The sequence below is a fragment of the Pristiophorus japonicus genome, chromosome 11 (assembly GCF_044704955.1).
Source record: "Pristiophorus japonicus isolate sPriJap1 chromosome 11, sPriJap1.hap1, whole genome shotgun sequence".
Taxonomy (NCBI): Eukaryota; Metazoa; Chordata; class Chondrichthyes; family Pristiophoridae; genus Pristiophorus; species Pristiophorus japonicus.
In genome coordinates this window covers 206,270,368-206,289,361 of record NC_091987.1, presented here as the reverse complement: position 1 = coordinate 206,289,361, position 18,994 = coordinate 206,270,368, and the positions used below count along the sequence as shown (strand labels likewise).

The following is an 18,994-nucleotide window of genomic DNA, read 5'->3' as shown; positions in this document are numbered from 1 at the left end:
CAAGTTTGATTTTGTCTAACGTTAGAGCTGTAAGGGACTGCCTATGATGATGATCTCATGTGTGAGTCTGTCTAACACTGCGGCCTGTGACCTGTCTGACTAGGCTTTTATTTCATGATTATATGGTTTATTTTTCAGGAACTTGTCTCTGATACTAATCAACACGTGAAGTCAGCTCTGGCCTCTGTTATTATGGGTCTATCCACCATCCTGGGCAAGGATAGCACAGTGGAACACTTGCTTCCTCTGTTTTTGGCTCAACTCAAAGATGAGGTAATGTTCATACCATGCAGCAAAACTAATATACTGATTTTAGAGGAGTAAAACTAATTGCAGTTATAGATAAACTAAAATTACTGCAATGGAACATTAAGTTGTCACAGTTGACTACTTCACACAGGTGATTAGTAAAACTGGTTTCACTGTATACTGCTTTGGAACTGCTGCTATTCAAAGTGGAGATGGCAGAAGGTCACTCTTTTACTGCCCATTATACAATTGTAGATAAGCACACCACTTGAATAATTATTAATCATGCATCTAGATGCTGGAACTTGACAGAAAAGCCTTATACTTTTAATCGCTAACTGAAGGTGATGAGGGTATACATGCTTATCTTGATGCAGGACCTTGGATTAATGCGATAGTATGTCAGAATGTAGACTAAAAATGACAGTGACGCACTATGCTGTTGGCTAATGTCACCCTGATTACTATTACCGTGAGAGATTCATGGAAAGAAAATGGCAGGCAACTAACATTCCCGCTAAGCTGCGCGGTGGTGGGGGGCAGCGGTCTGGAGGTCCCGCGCAGGCAGCCCACCAGATTTTCAATGGAAATAACTGGGCATGTGTGAAAATTTGAATGGGCTGCACAGTCCGTTAAATGGCCCATGCATGGGAAAAAAATGCAGGGAAATTGCAGTCAACCCATGGCCATATTGTTTGGTAACAAATGCTATAATCTGGCATTTGTAATGTTTAATACTAATTGCTTGTAACTATACCCTGATGTTTAACATTTTAAAAATGTTCTATTTTGTGCTGAATGTACAGAAAGGTCAACTGCAGTTGCCAGTGGATTCTCTCCAGCTGTGCAGTGTTAGTTTCATGAGTTTTAGATGGATTAGAGTTAATTTGCAGTACATTCTTCAGATGCAATGATTTTCTGGCATGGGAACGCGCCTGACCATGGTGCTGAACGATTTTATGGAGTTGCTTTGCTATGTTACAGAATTTTGTGTATTCTGCTGAAGGTGAATTGCTTAATGGTGCGAGGGGACTATCTTTTTTTGAAAACAATCCTATAACACACTGCATCCTCTTCAAACTTGGCTTGAAGTGATCTTTGAACAAAAATGCTGCCCAATGCAGTTACAAATCTGAATTTAGTTTTATAAGTAATCTTTATGGATCATTGCACATGGGACACTCTGTTTTTCTTGTTAATTCAATAGTGTAGAAAACACTTTGATCTTTCAGAAGTAGTTGACAGAAATTCCAAATGTGCATCTTTAAATGGTCTACTCTTAATTTGAGGTTGTTTAATTTGAATTATGTTCATTTGAATTGAAATCATGCAAAAAATGCCTTATGTTGTTTCATTAACATTTCTTAATTTGATACTGGATAATTTGATTTGAATTAATAGCAGACTAGTAACAAAGTAGGAACTGCATAATTATTGCTTATTCATTGTGTACGAATTAATCGCCACATGGTCGGTCAATCCTACTATTCAGAATAAATGAGGACGATGAAAGCTGGGGTACCCTTTGGTGCGACCTTTGAAATAACATTTCCCTGAATTAGAGATGCACAATGGGAAATATCTTTCCTTTACTATTTTTTTCTGATGAAGGATAGGAGGCTGTGCAAATATTTCCTGTGTAGGTTATAGTTTCTAACAGCAAAGGAATGATTTGTTTCTAGAAATGTAAAACCCTCAATCGTGCTTTGTGTGTAGAAGGAGATGACTTCAAAGTATTGATTATTCTTACTCTGAGCCTGCACTCAAAATACATTCCTGTTTAATTACTTGTCTGTTACTGGAAGCACTAAATTGGTTACAGTCTCGACCTCTTCTAAAACAAGTCTGTGTTTGTGGCCAATTGCTTGTCGACATTTTGGTTCCTCATTGTATATAATTTGTCAGTAAGCTTATTTAGTATGCTGGTCTCAAGGAAAAACCATGGTTTAGCATTGTGCCATTAAGCTTCTGTGACTCATTCAAGCTCCATTACTGTTAATTTATGAAATTGGCTGCAAACCTTGTTCACTTTTAAGGGTTCTGTCCGTAAAGCACCCTAGCAGCAAGTTCACTTCAGAACATTTAAGCTAAAGCAAAATACAATTTAGAGAAACTTTTGCAAACAATTTCCCTAATTTGACCATTTATAAAACTCTTAAGTATATCTCTATACTCCTTTTGTCACGGGGCCAATACCTTATGAATGTTTAAATAACTCTTTGGAGAGGAGGAAGAGTAGGAAAAAGCGACTGTTTGATCCATCTCGCATTCTGTTCCATCCTCAGCATCGTTTGAGGTAAGAACCGTTGATTTGCTTGGCTTATCATTTGTACCAAAGTAAGATTATCTTTCTCCCCTAGTGTCCTGAAGTTCGTTTGAATATCATCTCCAATCTGGACTGTGTGAACGAAGTTATAGGAATTCGCCAGCTATCTCAATCCCTTCTGCCAGCCATTGTGGAGTTAGCAGAAGATGCCAAGTGGAGGGTGCGTCTAGCAATAATAGAGTACATGCCTCTGCTTGCAGGACAGTTGGTAAGTTGAGTTTTCCAAATGTGTTTGTGACATGTTAATGGTCTAAAATGTATTCCCTAGATGGGACTTGCCAGTGCTTCAGAAAAATGTCTCTTTTAAAACTGAATTCTCAAAGATGCATTCACCTATATTTATGAAAGTCAATTCTTTTTTAAATTTGGTGAAAGAACTGACTTTGTGCATGCTTGAGTGACTGCTCCCTTTTGTGCCAAAAGAGAGTTGATAATGGTTGTTTACCTGCAGCAGACAGACCTAGAAAGTCCCAGTTTAATCTATACTATGTTAGCTGATCGATCTTGAGGTGGCAGTAGGGGTACTAAAATTGATCTCTGGCTTAGGAGGGTTCCTGCTCCTGATTCCTATACTTGAAATAAACCTCTAATTGCGCTTATGTTTTGTGATGACGAGATTGAGTTTGGTTGTGATGTTGACCGTGGTCAAATAGCCTGTCAATACAGCCTGCCTCTAATCTGATGCAGAATGGTCACTTGGGTGAAACACTGAAGGCTTACTGCTCAAGTGTCCTTCAGTGAGGTGGGTAGTTAAGTTATGCAGAATCACATCCTGCACATCAAGTGACACTTGAACTGATCATGTCTAACATAATATTTTGCTAAATTCAGGTAGCTTCATTTCAGTTGAAGATTGCACTTTTCCATCTTCTGTATTTGCATCATTTAGAAAGGAAGCAACTACTCATTAGAAATTGTGTATAAAGTTTGTAATACATTAATTGTTTGTGCATCATTTGAGTTTTGCCATAGGGTTTGGTCTGAAAATAACTACAGGTATAATTCAGCTAGATAGTTGAAGTGTGCAATAAGTGGGTTAGATCACATTTTGAGGGGGTAAGTCTGGGCTAGCAGTTACTATAACTTTGCCTCATGTTTCAAAACCTTTGGGCAGGACCTAGAAATTAACATAAGTATATAAGAAATAGGAGCAGGAGTAGGCCATACGGCCCCTCAAGCCTGCTCCGTCATTCAATAAGATCGTGGCTGATCTTCGACCTCAACTCCACTTTCCCACCTGATTCCCATATCCTTTGATTCCTTTACAGCCCAAATATTTCAGTCTCAGCCTTGAATATACTCAACAGCATCCACAGCCCTTTGGGATAGAGAATTCCAAAGATTTACAACCCTCTAGTAAAGAAATTCTTCCTCATCTCAGTCTTAAATGGCCGACCACTTATCCTGAGACTGTGACCACCTAGTTCTAGACTCTTCAGCCAGGGAAAACAGCCTCTCAGCATCTACCCTGTCAAATTAAAGGTGTACCCGTGCTGTAGTGATGAAACAAATTCAAGTAAAATTTGAAGTATTACCAAATTGCCCAGCAAGAAACCGTTTTTCTATAACTGCAATAAATAACTTATCTTCTCTGATATTATTGCCTTTGGCTACGATGCCAAAGATTGCTCCCTACAATCTGGAGTGTGCCTTTATCTGTCCAGCACCTATGTAATTGTAGTGACCCCAGAGTTGAACAGAAATCTTCCCTGTTGTATTTGGATTAGTTAATGTATCACATGCTCCCATGTGATCTTGACTTTGGAAAGCGGTAGAGTAAACATTCTATTAGACTTGCTTAGGCTGTAAGCTACCAAACAGACTTATTAACCAGCCAATAGCCATAGGAACAGTCACAAAGGCAAACTGTAAATTACAAACTTTACTGTTCCTCATCGGTGTTTTTAAAAAAAGTCACAACTCCTGTACTGATAATTTAAAAACTGGACCTGAGATAAAGTCCAGAATGTAGCCTCGCATGGTAATTTGCTGATGAGCTTCGACAGAGCCTCCCCAGAAGAACTAGTAAACTGGTTGATGGTTATCAAATTAAAAAAAACACCTTATGCAGCTCCTCACTGCAGAACTGACCACCAGATAGACTACAAAGTATTAACCTGTCCTCCCACAGCCTTTTTACAGACCTGACTCCAGTCTTTCCTGGATGGACAAAGGGGCATCAAGTATTTACCAGTTGCCACTTCCAATCGGTTTGCAACTCATCTCCCAGTATGTCTGTCTGTACCCAACCAAGGTTTTAAGCTGACAGTCAACCAAACGGAATAGACAAAATAATTACCCCATTGAAGTGACTTTTTGTGCACCCAGACCACAGTGTGTAATCTCTGCAGCCTGAGAAAGCAACGAGCAGCAGCTAAGATATTTAAAGTAACTGCCAGGTTTTATACAAAGATTTTAGGATAAATAGGTTTTCTTATTAGCAATGTGACCAAAACTCCCTGTCCATCATGCAGTGCTTACGTACTTTAAAGCTGTGGCAAGTAAAGAGATGATGGAGCCCTGTTGTAAGCAGTGTACACAGATCATAGATAATTGAAAATACAGCTGCATGAATACCCATGGGAGTTTTTAATTGGGTTGCATATGAAAATAAAGTAATCATAGAATCGTGCAATCATGCAGCCACATACTCTCTGGGAAAATCCTAGATTGTCCCATGTGATTGAATCCTCTCCAAAATATGAGTGTTTTAAAATCAATTGGATGGGGGAAGAAAATGAATAATGTGTTGCAATGTGAAGGGAGAGGTACTGCACTGGTACAGAAATACGGGACTTGTTGCTCCAGCAGTGCAGCGCAAGTAAAATAACCAGTCCATTTTTTTAAATTAATTGTTAAATTAAAAACATCTCCTGCTATGGGCCTGGCTTGCTGGTACTGTGCTTACCAGTTTTTCATCAGAGTTCGATGTCCCCAATCATTTAGTTACCGGAATGATTACCATGGAGTGACATGATGACGCAATGCAAAGCTGATTGCTGTAGCTTAATGGGTTTCTATTATTGCAGTCGGATATTTAAGTGCTATTACACACGGTGAATAATAAGCAAACCATTTCCTGTGGAAGGGGAGAGGACTATTTTGAAGGAGTGTTTTTTGTTTTCCTCTTGGATGATGGTCTTGTGTATTATCCTAATGCGAACCAACTTATTTAAGAATATACTTGATGCAAGTACCTTAAGTGAAATAACACAACTGAGTATATTTTGTATAACCTACTACTGATAGATCTAGTCCTGTAGAGTTCAGTGCGATAGTTTTGACCCTCTCCAATGCAGACCTGACGTTAAGTCACTGAAATTAGTTGTTGGGCATCTGCTAAATATGCTATTATTAGCTGGGCCTTGTACAAATATTTTTAACATGGGTTTAAAAAAAGCTGTGATGAGTATATTTGCAAAACATATGGGACACATGAATTATTTTGTTTGCCACTGAAGAGGTACACGAGTCTGCCAGACCTTCAAAGTGATGTATTTTGTCAGAATCTTCATTGACATTCTTTTTTTTTCAACCTATTTAGGGAGTAGAGTTTTTTGATGAGAAGTTGAATTCCTTGTGCATGACATGGCTGGTGGATCATGGTGAGTATCAGCTTGATAATTGCATTTTGCTGCTATAATGGTTCTGTGTAGTTACTTTCTTGAGATCCACTCATCAGTATTTTATTTTATTCAGCATCCTTAATTTTAGTTTTTCATTTTCTTTATAAAAAAAAATTCTATCATGGATTGAAATCTGCATGATATTGGGTTGCATTCCTCTTGTATTTTATCTTCATGTGGCATCTGCCAAACTGGCATGAAGCGCCAGTGACTTTTTTGATTGGAGTTTAACCAGCAAGGGGATACCTTGGTGATGTCTGGTGGGAATAGAAAATGTTGGCTTGGGGGAGGAGCTGTTGTGTGAATTTTGTGGAGGAGAGAAGCTAACCATCACTGACTGAAATATTGGGGACTGAGCTGTTGCAGTGGTGTTAAACTGTAGCTTTGCTGAACCACTTGTATAATAATTTTTCAAGTTTTAATTTACCTCTGCTTTGACACATGGCTGCAAAGTTGAAGATCTTGTGATCGATTTTTGACATCTATATACGTGGGTTGGGAACTATTTTCAAGTGTTTAGTTAAGGTTTGACGATCTGTGCTACAGTTGCAGGGCCTATTTAGGGCCCTGGGATGTTCACCTTTAGCACTTTCTAGCTGCATATTGTGTTAGATTAATTTCAGGATGCGTACCTGAGTTTGGAGATCCAGTTCCAAAATGATCCTGACAATATCAGGAAGATGGCAGGTTAGTCTCTCGTGTTTTAAATCAGATTGATGGCCAGAGTTGGCCAGAACAAAAGAAGTTTGAGATTTTAAATTCTGGCGTTTAAAAACCTCCTTTACACTCCCCAACTACTCCACGATATGATTTGAATAGATAATTGAAACGGCTTTAGTGCTGAATCAGTTCCAACTTCTAAACCAGCTGTATAAGAGAAGAATATACTTATGGATGTAATAAATTGAGTCTAGATTAAAGATTTGTGAATATTGCAGAATGGCCCAGCTGTGTCTCAGAATTATGGATGAAGGCTTATTTTTTCAAATGGTTTTTCCCTCTCCAAAGAACCACTTTTATTCCCTCCACTTCTATAGAGTAGTTATTCTAAATATATTCTGCATTTCGTCCCTTATAAATGTCTTATTAACAGTTAACTTGCAAATGTGTCTGTACTATAAGCAGCCTGTATTATAAATTATACTTTTCACAATTTTGATAGATTTTGTATGCACTTGATGTCTACTGCATTTAAAAAAAGAAATACTTCAAGAATATATTGTTACCGGACATATTCCGCATTCATTCATTAATCACTGCCACCCTTAAATTGCAGTAAAGGTTGGTGTCAAATGAGAATGTGAAACCCCAAATTAAATGTCTAAGTACGTGGATTAGTAGTGTTTGAGACTTGTGCATGTCCTGCTTGTGTGAAGTGACCGGTCTCTCATCATTCATACAACTGAATTCTGTGACTTTTTTAGAAGCCATTCCCTCCTCGTAAAATGTTAGCGATGTAAATTCAACGTTGCCCTTTATCGTGACTATCTCATCCAGTGCCTGGAGCTCCTTGTATTGCAGCTCGCCACTGACTAGTTGTTGGAATTCCATGCATAGGACAAATGTCTGAGTAGCGGTTGGCTGAATGTCAAGGTTTAGTTAAGGTTAATTTACAGTAAACATGCAACCTTTCTCTCTGGAATGTGTCACAGATACTGGCAGTAACCCATGCTGGACGACTAGAATTGCAGGCGGTCCCAGGGGGAGTCCGACAGATCAGCACTTTGCAGAACAGTAAACAACGCTAGGGAGACATGCAAAGTAGCAGGTTTCATTTAAATCCCTGTTTAGATTTTCTTTTTAAAAACCTTTGTTTCAAACAGTAAACAATTTTTTTTCTCCATCCTCTTATTAGCTTAATTGGAAAATTAATGTTTGGAATGCACACTGATGCTGTGAAATTAATGTAAAACCATATTTTAATATCTCAAGGAGGAACTGGAGCTATGTACACAGTCTGGTGTTGCAATATGTTGACGTGGTAACAGTGTACCATAGAGTAGCTAAATGTGGGTTTCTACTTGTAATTCCTCACAATGTTCCCAGCCTCAAAGGGGAACCTGGGGAGTGGTGAGAAAATGGTGAGTTACTTCTCTTGGAGAAAAAATTCTGAGGGGGCTAACTTCATTGTTCTCATTTTCCTCTAAGTGGGAGATTCAAATGGCCTTGACACAAATATGAGAATAGGCTGACATCCTTACTCAGGAAACACGGCATTGCTTACAGTCAGCGCTTCCTTTACTGGAACTTGGTAAACCACTCTGATCCCACATTGTCTATTAATGAGCCGAAAATTCTGGCGTTGCCGGGTCTGTACGAAGTGCGACAGGCCCGGTGAGGCCTCGCAAAAGCCGGTTTCGGGGTGCAATGCACATGTGCTGAAAACCAACTTTTCCCTTCTGTCAAGATTTCTAAAGACAGATCCTCCTTGTCCTTCAAACTCTTACGCCTGGTAAAAGCAGGCGCAAAGCTTACATTTACCAGCGTGAGTTTTAAAACATATAAAAAAATTCAATTAAACACACATTTTTATATTAAAAACCCTGTCCATTAGGGTAAGTTTATTTTTAACACTATTAAAACACATTAAAAAATTCCAAAAAATATCTCTTTTCTAAAACATTTAATTACATTTCATTCAATTAATTTTAAATGAGGTATTTTATTCTGTATTTTAGGGGGTTGTTCCCATTGATAGTAATGGGAATTAGTACAATGGCATTCCCATTTTTATCAATGAGGATACTGCATAGTGATTGGTGGTCCAGACCCACATGACCTGAATGACATCTTCCCGTGCGCTGCGCAGCGGATCTAGGCTCTGACTGGGACTACCAGGTGCTTTTGTAGATTTTTTTTCTGGTTCAGAGGGATTCGTACGGAGGAAGCCTCCGATCGCAATTTCCCCCCCCGATATATATGTAATACTGATGTGTATTTTAACCACCTGGTTTCATTTATAATCAAAATTTGTAAAATAAAACTGCAGTTATCCACAAGAACTGTTGAGCTGCTGAGTGTAATTTATAAAAATAGGTTTTTGTATTGGTTATGTTTTGAATGAATCCTTGCAGTGCTGGAAGCTAGGTGTACAGACATGATACATAAAGGGGTAATGTTTCCAATGAAACACTTTTTTTAAAAAAAAATTTAAATTACTTGCTTTGATTCTACTTTTATTTGGTACCAGGGTGGAGCTTAGCAATAGCTGTATGCTGCAATTGTTGACCCTTAAAGGGGCTAATTATCTTAAGTATCTGGAAGAATTTCTGGTGGTGGAGCAGACTCCTGTGTTTGTGTTATGACATTGTGTGTTATGACATTGTGCAAATGACTGGAGTGTTTTTGCTGTGACATTGCATTATCAAATGGGACATTTTCTTAGCCAACAAAGGCCTACCAAATAGTCTCTCTTTAATACCTTGCACCTTTGGAATTCTGTAACTGCAATATTTCCTTGCTGAATATTGCAGTGAAATCTGAAAGATTTATAGAGCTGTAGAATAACATTTGAGGCCTTTTTGAATATGAAAACTGTAGCATTGTAATCTATTTATTATAAAATTCATGGGAAAATAATTTTAATCAGGTCAACCTTAAATTCTGAGCTCTTTCTGACCATAACAGTGCCTCTGCAGGGCCAGGAAAAGCTCATAATGGGTCTCCATTATAATTGGTGCAGGAAACTATTATAGTCCTTGAAAGGGTTAATAACAGAGTTATCTCAGCCTTGTGTATAGTTGTGACCTTAGCAAACAGAAGTGCAGCTTTAATCTGGAAGACGGAGCAAGAGCATATGTGATCTGTCACCCAGACACCGATTGATAATTGGATTGAAGCATTGTTTCCTTGACAACCCTAAATGAAAAGTGTATTGATATCTTGTGGAAGGCTGTGCAGGCCAATTTCCACAATATGTTCGATGAGCACTCCAGTCATCTCCGTGTCTTTCTTTCTCATAAATGACAAATTATGAATTCATATGATCAGCACCATTTGTAGCTTTGCAACAGCTTTAAAAGAACAATCTGGAAGATCGCTACATCCTCGCTTTTTACTGTGGATGGTCATCTACTAAATAACCTATTTAAAACATTTTATATCTCGATCTATACTAGTACTTGTATTTTTATTAATAAGGAAAAACTCAATTACTCGTACCTGAAATATAAATCTTTTACATATGTGAAATAAAACCAATACCCCCCCCCCTTATGGACTGAAGTTTTGCTTCTTAAATGTCGCATCTCCTAATCCCGCATCTTGCATAATTTAGGAATTCAAGAACTTTATGCAATTGAGTAATGTAACTTTGAAATAAGAAAAGGCCATTCACTTTTCGCAATTATTCTTATCCTAGTTGGCTAGCTTTAAACAAAATATAGACTTCTGAAACAAAAAACGTTCAATACAACTTAAACATCGGCAAAATTGACCACATCTTACTCCCTTACTACCATTGTCATTGCATGGAACGGAGATTAGCTAACATTTTGATGTAGCTAAAGAGCTTTGCTCACTTGTCATAAATGCTCTTTAGGACTGTTGTGAGGGAGTATTGGAGCTCTCCATAGTACCGTGCCAGTAAAAGTGCTCACACCCTTGTAAGTTTGGGTTATTTTTTGAGCCATTTGTTTTGAACCGACAAAAAACAAGTGATGGGGAGGAGAAGGTGTACAACGGGAACAATAGCTTAGTGGTAATGTTACTGGGCTAGTTATAGTGGTAATGTTACTGGGCTAGTTATAGTGGTAATGTTACTGGGCTAGTTATAGTGGTAATGTTACTGGGCTAGTAATCCAAATAGGTCCATCATCCCTTTTGTGTCTCTAATCTCTCCTGCCTGCCACCCTATCACAGACCTTCCCGTTTGTTCGTTCTTCCCCTCCCCCTTTCAGTGTTTAAGAATGTGCTCTTTTCGAACATTCGGCAGTTCTGACATGGGGTCGTTGAGCCGAAACGTTAACTCTGTTTTTCTCTCCACAGATGCTGCCTGATCCGCTGAGATTTCCAGCATTCTGTCTTTATTTCAGATTCCAGCATCCGCGGTATTTTGCTTTTGTAGTAATCCAGAGGCCTGGACTAATGATCCAGAGGCATGAGTTCAAATCCCACCACGGCAGCTGGGGAATTTAAATTCAGTTAAATAAATCTGGAATATAAAGAAAAGCTAGTATCAGTAATGGTGACCATGAAACTACCAGATTGTCATTAAAAACCCATTTGGTTCACTAATGTCCTTTAGGGAAGGAAATCTGCCGTCCTTACCTGGCTGGCCTGTGACTCTAGATCCACAGCAATGTGGTTGACTCTTAACTGGCTTGCTCGACCATTTCAGAGGGCAATCAGTTGTCAAGAAGGCAGCTCACCACCACCTTCTCGAGGGCAATTTGGGATGGGCAAAAAATGCTGGATTTTCCAGCAGCACCCAAATTCTGTGAATTAATTTTAAAATAAAGATGCTCCAATATCCCATTTACTTGAGCAGCCATATTTGCATCATCCTGTAAACAAAGTGTTGTCTGTTGGATGCACCAAGACCTCTGAATGGAAGGGGCTTCTTCCAACCACAAGATACTGGCTTCATAAAATGTAAAATTTGCTGAACTCCCCATTGTTAGTCTTCCCCGATAGGGGTGTCCCAAGCCAGGCTGCCGTCGCTTTAAAGTTTCAGTCACAAATCTCACGCACGCACGATTATCTGTTCAAAAATCCGCTTAACAATATAGATTTGGCACAAAGGAACGGGGTTATTCCGTAGAACTTGTTGAAGCGATTCTGCAGTCTTAGTGGGGTGTGATTTTCCTCGGTTGTGTGCTGAAGCCTTCTCTCCCAAGACCAAGCTATAATGTAACAGAAGTTACTATGGCAGAGGGGGTTGCTGGGACAATTGTGATTAACAGTATTCTAAAATTGGCAGTCATCAGTTAAATGTTCCTTAGACCTCATAGTGACTGGCTTGGTTATACTGTTTGTACTGATGTACCGACGACATGGGTTTTGTAATGGTGACGAGTGCACGCAGTGCCAACATTGGTCTGAACCTGTAACAAGATAGCACTACGTTAACTCGCTGATTCTGGTTTTAAAAGGAGGTATTGACAGGTGCATGTTTTCTCAGAATTGTAGCACTTGTGAGGTGTAAGTGTGTCGGTGAATTTATCGCTGGTATCTATTTACCTCTTGTCTTGAGGACAGAAGTAGAATAAGTAGAACACCATGTACCCAGACACTGCAGGGTTGTGGTGTGGTAACAGCGTAAGCTCTTATCAATTACACTGCATGGGTGACAGCTGAACAAGTTATTTATTTAATTGATGCTAGAAGCCTCTTCTAAGACTTGAAAAGCTCAGATATACTTAACTTAGTGTGGCAGACATTTTAATTTCTCCCAACCTTATGGCCATTTAAATGTGGTTGGGTTTATCTGGTTGAATTGATGTACTGTTATCAGTCAAGAGATATTTCATACGGTTGGGACTGTATAGAACCTCTATTCAGATTTGTTATTTTTATAAAGCAAATGTGGATAATGTAATTTTTGTGTTTGAAGCTGTAAATAAAATGTTGAAAAATTTAATGTTTCCCAAGGTGCAAGCAGTTCTGCTAATAGGATCGGTTACCCAAAAACTGGCAGAATTCGTTTTATTAAAAGTAACTACAGTAGCACGTTTTAATCCAAAGATCCTGATCACAATGAATAAATTAGATTTGAGCCTGCATGTATTTATCCTGTCTTGGAGACAAATTACGTTAGATTTTGTGTTCCAATTGGGAATGTTGGAACAACGACCATTTGCTACATAGTGCACCTTGAATCAGTTCTTCTGTACTTATTGTATTGTCGGGCTGTTTTGCATTGTATTCAGTTGACCCATGCATGCACTTTAAAGGTGGTGTATGCATTTTTTAAATATGACAATGATGTAATAAGAAATTCTAACCCATTGTACTTTCCATGCACTCAATATTTTCCCTGTGTTAATATTGAACAGTTTGATATTTGAGGCTGCAATGCAAGCCTGCATTCAAGAAAATATTATTTTCATCTAAGAAATTTCTGCACATTTGTTGGTTTGAAACTGGGTAGTAGGCTTGTCTAGACCGTTCACATCATTAATTGACTATGGATTCTGCATTTTTCCAGTATACGCCATTCGAGAGGCTGCTACCAACAACTTGACCAAACTGGTGGAGAAGTTTGGCAAAGACTGGGCAGAGTCAACTATTGTACCTAAAGTCCTTGCCATGGCTAGTGATCCCAACTACCTTCATAGAATGACCACCCTGTTCTGCATTAATGTGAGTATCATTCTCTTCAGGCTTGTTTTAATCTTTTGAAAACTGCAGTAGTATTTCTATACACATAAAAACACAGTTTGAGTTCTGTCTTGAATATAATGAATTTTAGAAAAGTGAAATGAGTCAAATTCTGTTTTATGGTCCATGTAGGACCTCTATAGTGTCTGTTCTATGTGTGTATTTAGGTTCTGCACGAATCAATTAACAGTGTTTAACCTATTCCATTCAAGGGTATCACATCGTGCTGTGCCAGCATTGTTAAGCTGCCAATGTCAGGGGAAAACAGTTGCCCGTCTAGCAGTCTGTTGACTTACAATCCTAGAGCACTGCACCCTCGACCAAAATACTGAAGTTCAACTCTCTGCTCGAATGGAATGTCTAACTCTGGCATTCCCCAACTGGAGAGTTTGACAGTCTCCTGTTTACTGAAATGAACTGGTCAGAGAGACATTCCATCCAACACCATTTCTGTGTGCCTGCCAGTCTTTTCTGTAAAGGTAGTAATTAATGTTTATGGAGATGTCCATGTGAGGAGCTAAATACGAGAGGAGGGCAGAGTTAGCCTTTTTATTTTTGTCATTTTATAGTTGCAGGAAAATTAAATGTGGAAGGCACTGCTTTGGTTTTGATAGTTAACTGTTTAATTTGTATGCCATAGTTATTTAAACTAGTGTCCCTGGACTCTAGGGAGGCATCATAGACTCATCAAATTTCTATCTGTTATCCCAATTTCCTTAATTATTGACTTACTACCCTGTTATTTCTACTGCTGGTTACTAATAAACTCTCAATCATTTTATTTTGGGTAGTTGAGAAGCTCGCACATCTCTTTCTGAGCGCTTCTTTTGAATAAAATAGTGTGTTGGTGTATGTCCTTGTGGAGGATGGTGAATGTATGGAATAGACAGCCAAGGGAGGCGGTGCGGGCTGATTGTATTGGCACATTCGAGAGAGTGGAGAAAAATGTGGTAGAGGGATATGCCTATCGTGGGGCGTAATATTTTCTAAGCACAGTTGGATTGTGGTGGTCCTTTCTAGTCCTATACATTCCTCTGTCCCTGTAAATGTTTGGGGTTTTGTTGGGTCTGTGATTAATGCCTGTTGTCCAAACTCTGCTGGCCTCAGTATAATAAAAATGGTCAATAAAGTTGTGACTTTGTGAGTGAGCATTGCTTTTTCTGATGAATTTTCAGGTGCTGTCTGAAGCCTGTGGGCAGGATATCACAGCAAAGCAGATGCTGCCAACGGTTCTACAGATGGCGGGTGATCAGGTGGCAAATGTTCGCTTTAACGTGGCTAAATCGCTGCAGAAAATAGGACCGGTTTTAGATGCGAAGTAAGTTTTGTAGGCAATTACCAGTTTAAATTAACTGGGATTCAGAACTAAGACTAAAAGGATCTAGAATGGAGAATCTTGTTTACTGACGGTAAGGCGAGGACAACTGATCTGTGGCATCTAGTTTCTTGAAACTGTTGATTTTCCTGCAGCTGGAATGGAGCTCGAGACTTCAGTGTGACTGAGATTGTTGGCAGTGGTTATAGTTCTACAAACAGTTTGAGCAAATGCTTATAAATAGTTCCCTTCCCCCATTCCAATTTTCTCCCTTCCTGCGTCCAACATTACAATAAATTCTACAGGTACCAGTAGACCTGCAAAATTATTCATTTATCACACGAGCTTTTAACTGTAGGAGCCATTGCAGCTGAACCTAATTGTGTCCTCAGTCACATGCGCACATTTTCAAGAAAAGGCCACTGAACTGCAGATACTGATCGGGAGCGAAAGCCTTGTGGGGTCATTTTTAGTTTTCGGCAGTAGTGGAAAGCGTGCTGTCGTGGATTGGCCGCAAGTTATACAATTCGGCAGATTTTGTTCCCCATGGAAAGGGAGCTAATCCACTACTGCCCACTCTCTGCCACCACCAAAAGTTAAAATTGACCCCTTTAGGTGATTTTCTTTTGCTTCCCCACCCTCTAGCCCAAAGAAAGAGAGCCCACTTGCAGCTTCTTGCAGTACTTCACTGGCTGAGGTCAGCTAACGCGTTTCAGACCAGTGAGCAATCTCTAGTGGGGGAAGGAGGGAGCGGGGGAGAGGCATAAAGATAGATTTTAATCAAAGTACACTATCCAGTATAATAGTGGATTTCAATGTAATAAAATGAAATTGCTGATATTTCTGACATCTACTTTTCAATAGCTATGGAAGCTAAAATGTTTATTTTTAAATGGCAGCACTTTACAGAGTGAAGTGAAACCAATATTGGAGAAATTGAGTCAGGACCAAGATATGGATGTAAAGTACTTTGCGCAGGAAGCTATAACTGGTAAGTTGCTGCTTTGGATGCTATTTGGTGCTGGAATGGATATTATTCACGGGACATCGCCCTTCTGCCTTCTCGGGTGGGTGTAAAAGATCCTGTGGCACTATTCGAAGATGAGTAAGGGGTTCTTGTGTTTCAGTCAACATTTATCCCTCAACCAACACCACTAAACCAGTTTAATGGGTCCCTTTTCTTATTTGCTGTTTGAGGGATCTTGCTGTGCACACAATGACTGCCATTTCCCCCTACATTGCATCAATGACTGCAATTCAAAAGTAGCTAATTGGATGTGAAGCATTTTTGGACGTCCTGAGGCTGTGAAAGGTGCTATAGAAATGAGAGGTTTTTTTTCTCTGTGATCCTTTTCACCGATTTTGTGGTGTTCCATCAAAGATGCGAGGCTCCTACCTGTTCTACCTCCTGTGAGCCGTACTCAAATTTTTCAGAATTCTGAAGTACAGATAAAATGTTCAGTACTTTCAAAATTGAACAGGGTTAGTACAAGCTGGTAGGTTTTGAAGCAGCAGGAAGTAATGTTTGCTAACAGTTCTTCAGGAAGGATGTGAGGGACTTCAACTACGTGGATAGACTGGCGAAGCTGGGGTTGCTCTCCTTAGAGCAGAGAAGGTTGAGAGGAGATTTGATAGAGATGTTCAAATCATGAGGGATCTGGACAGAGTAGATGGAGAGGAACTGTTCCCATTGGCAGAAGGGTCGAGAACCAGAGGACACAGATTTAAGGTGATCGGCAGAAGAACCAAAGGCCACATGAGAAAAAACTTTTTTACGCAGTGAGTGGTTAGGATCTGGAATTCAATACCTGAAAAAGTGGTGGAGGCAGATTCAATTGTGGCTTTCAAAAGGGAATTGGTTAAGTACCTAAAGGGAAAAAATTGCAGGGCTACCGGGAAAGGTCGGGGGAGTGGGACTAGCAGAGCTGCTCTTGCAAAGAGCCAGCACGGGCTCGACGGGCCAAATAGCTTCCTACTGTGCTGTAACTATTCTATTATTCTAAGCAATGAATTAATCTGTAATGCACAAGAGATCTACCAACATTGGAAGGAAAATGAAGGATAATATCTCAGCCTAGACCGATTGTTGAAATCTCACCCAAAATGTTACTCTAATTTTTCCCCCCTCAAATTCTGGCTGACCTAGTGTGAATTTCGATCATTTTCTGTTTTAAATTCAGGTTGCCAGCATTCACATTTGTTTTCCCTTTTAATATTTAATCTGTAAAATAATGCGTACTTCTCTTTCCTTTATCTAGTGCTTGCTTTGGCATAGAAAGTAAAAGAATGAAATGAAGAAATTATCTCTCCATATTTGCAGAAAGACCCTGCCGTTGGTGCTGACGTCCTTGAAAACTGTGTGTTCCACTATTCCTTAAAAACCAAACCGTGAAAAATGTAAATGTATCATTGGTAGTGTCACTGGATTTTGGCTGCATTGGAGACTGTAGTTTCTGCGATTTGCTGCTGCCTAAATTTAGCTTGAGTGATCATAGTTGCGAGCTACATTTATTTATTTTCATCGGTTGTAGAGTACCCAGTGACATCATGTATCTAAAAGGTTTAGCTGTTGACTGCAAAAAGTGGGTGAAGTGGGATTGTGTTTTTGCTGGTGGTGTTTGCTCGAGTGACTACCCTGTTGCTAATGTAACCACCACTGTACCAAAACTCACTTGTATTCAACAGTTGCCAGCATGTTTCATCCCCTGTCTTCCCATCCCCTGTCTCCCCCCACCTCGGCCCAAAAAAGAATTTTTGAGTGCATCCAAATATCCCAATGGCAAATATAAACATTGATCATAAAACTGAAGATGTTGGAAATGCCCAGCAGGTCGGTCACCTGAAAGTGAAGGGTAGATTAGTGTTTGGGTTGGATTCCTAATGAAGGGTTCCACCTGAAATGTTAATCTGATTTTTCTCTTTTGGGTGCTGAATGACCTGCCATGTATTTCCATCTTTCTGACTTTTCTTTATCGTCAATCATTGTTGACTGCATAGACTTGTGGCAAATTTCTCCTATTTTTAAAAAAAACTACAGGTGTTCATTTTTATTGAAAAGGAGAACTCTTGTCCGATCTTCCAATCAAAACAGCTAAGAAATTGCCTTGATTTCAACGCAATTTAAATTAAATTGCCACCCCTCCTGCTTAAGTTTATTCATTTCGATCACTTAACATCGGTGCCAACAGGTATTGTGGGTATTTAGTCGTTTTGTAACCTTTACCCCTGTTACGCTGCATTGCTTTTGTACTTTATTAGTTATGTAGATTTTCCAGTTCTGCTCTGTTTCAGAGAAGACCGTGTGGCTGAGACTCCCTTGCAGAACAGAACTACAAGAAATCATGTCATTCCAGTTGACGGGGGGTAGTCGAATTTTGGAAGCTACTTCAATGCTGAAAATCGTGCGGTTTTACAGTTGGGAGTTGCTTTCAACATTGGTCTTTTTGAACAATTTTAGATCATGTTAGTTGGTTTAACCCATTTGCCAGTGGATGTTTTTTCTTAGTTTGTATATTACACTATTGTTTTGTTGTCACTCAAATAAAATGGAAAAAGGCAAACGTTGTTTTGTGTTGCAAACTTGAGAAAACTGCGGGGTTAGATTTTTCATGACTTTATAGACTGAAAGCCGTAAAAAGTGCATGGTATGCTGTATTTTGTAATTGTTTCCCGCTGTTTTGCTTTTAAAAATGATGTGTATTTTATTGCGGGGTCAGCCAAGAATAAACTGCGTTTGAGCTGTCTACCATGTACACAACCTTAAAGGAACCTTGTATACGTGTGATGAGAGCAATTTCATGAACCAGTGTTAGTCATCTGAGGAAGTTGGATTAATTTTGGTCCATAATTCATTGATGAGCTATGTGCTTGTGACAAGGTGAGCAAGTCCTCTGATAAACTGATTTTAAAAATAAATCCAGCATGCAACTTTACTACGGGCTGATCAAATTTATCTCCACTTGGGACAGTAAGAGTTGACTTGGGGTCGGAGGCCTATAAAAAGGCTGCGAGAAGCGTCGGGGAGTTCGTTGGAGAGGCGTGCTTGTGTAGCTACAGGGAGAAGACAAAAAAAAAGTTGAAAGAAATCAAAAGGTGACGTCACAGCCAAGGGGGTAAGTGATTGGTAAGTAGCTTTTCTTTTTTTTTCAGTAAATAACA

The 18,994-nt window shown here is 39.3% G+C and overlaps 1 protein-coding gene across 1 annotated transcript in view; it reads left to right on the top strand.

Moving 5' to 3' along the window:
- ppp2r1bb (protein phosphatase 2, regulatory subunit A, beta b) overlaps window positions 1–18,768 on the top strand; it is a 54,999-nt gene extending 36,231 nt beyond the window's left edge. Inside the window, exons 9-15 of the mRNA XM_070894453.1 lie at window positions 139–273; window positions 2,610–2,783; window positions 6,120–6,180; window positions 13,349–13,503; window positions 14,697–14,839; window positions 15,736–15,827; window positions 17,095–18,768. Of these exons, the coding sequence (XP_070750554.1) occupies window positions 139–273; window positions 2,610–2,783; window positions 6,120–6,180; window positions 13,349–13,503; window positions 14,697–14,839; window positions 15,736–15,827; window positions 17,095–17,111 (777 nt within the window). The 3' untranslated portion in view covers window positions 17,112–18,768. The remainder of the gene's footprint in view (window positions 1–138; window positions 274–2,609; window positions 2,784–6,119; window positions 6,181–13,348; window positions 13,504–14,696; window positions 14,840–15,735; window positions 15,828–17,094) is intronic.
- Window positions 18,769–18,994: the final 226 nt, after the last annotated feature.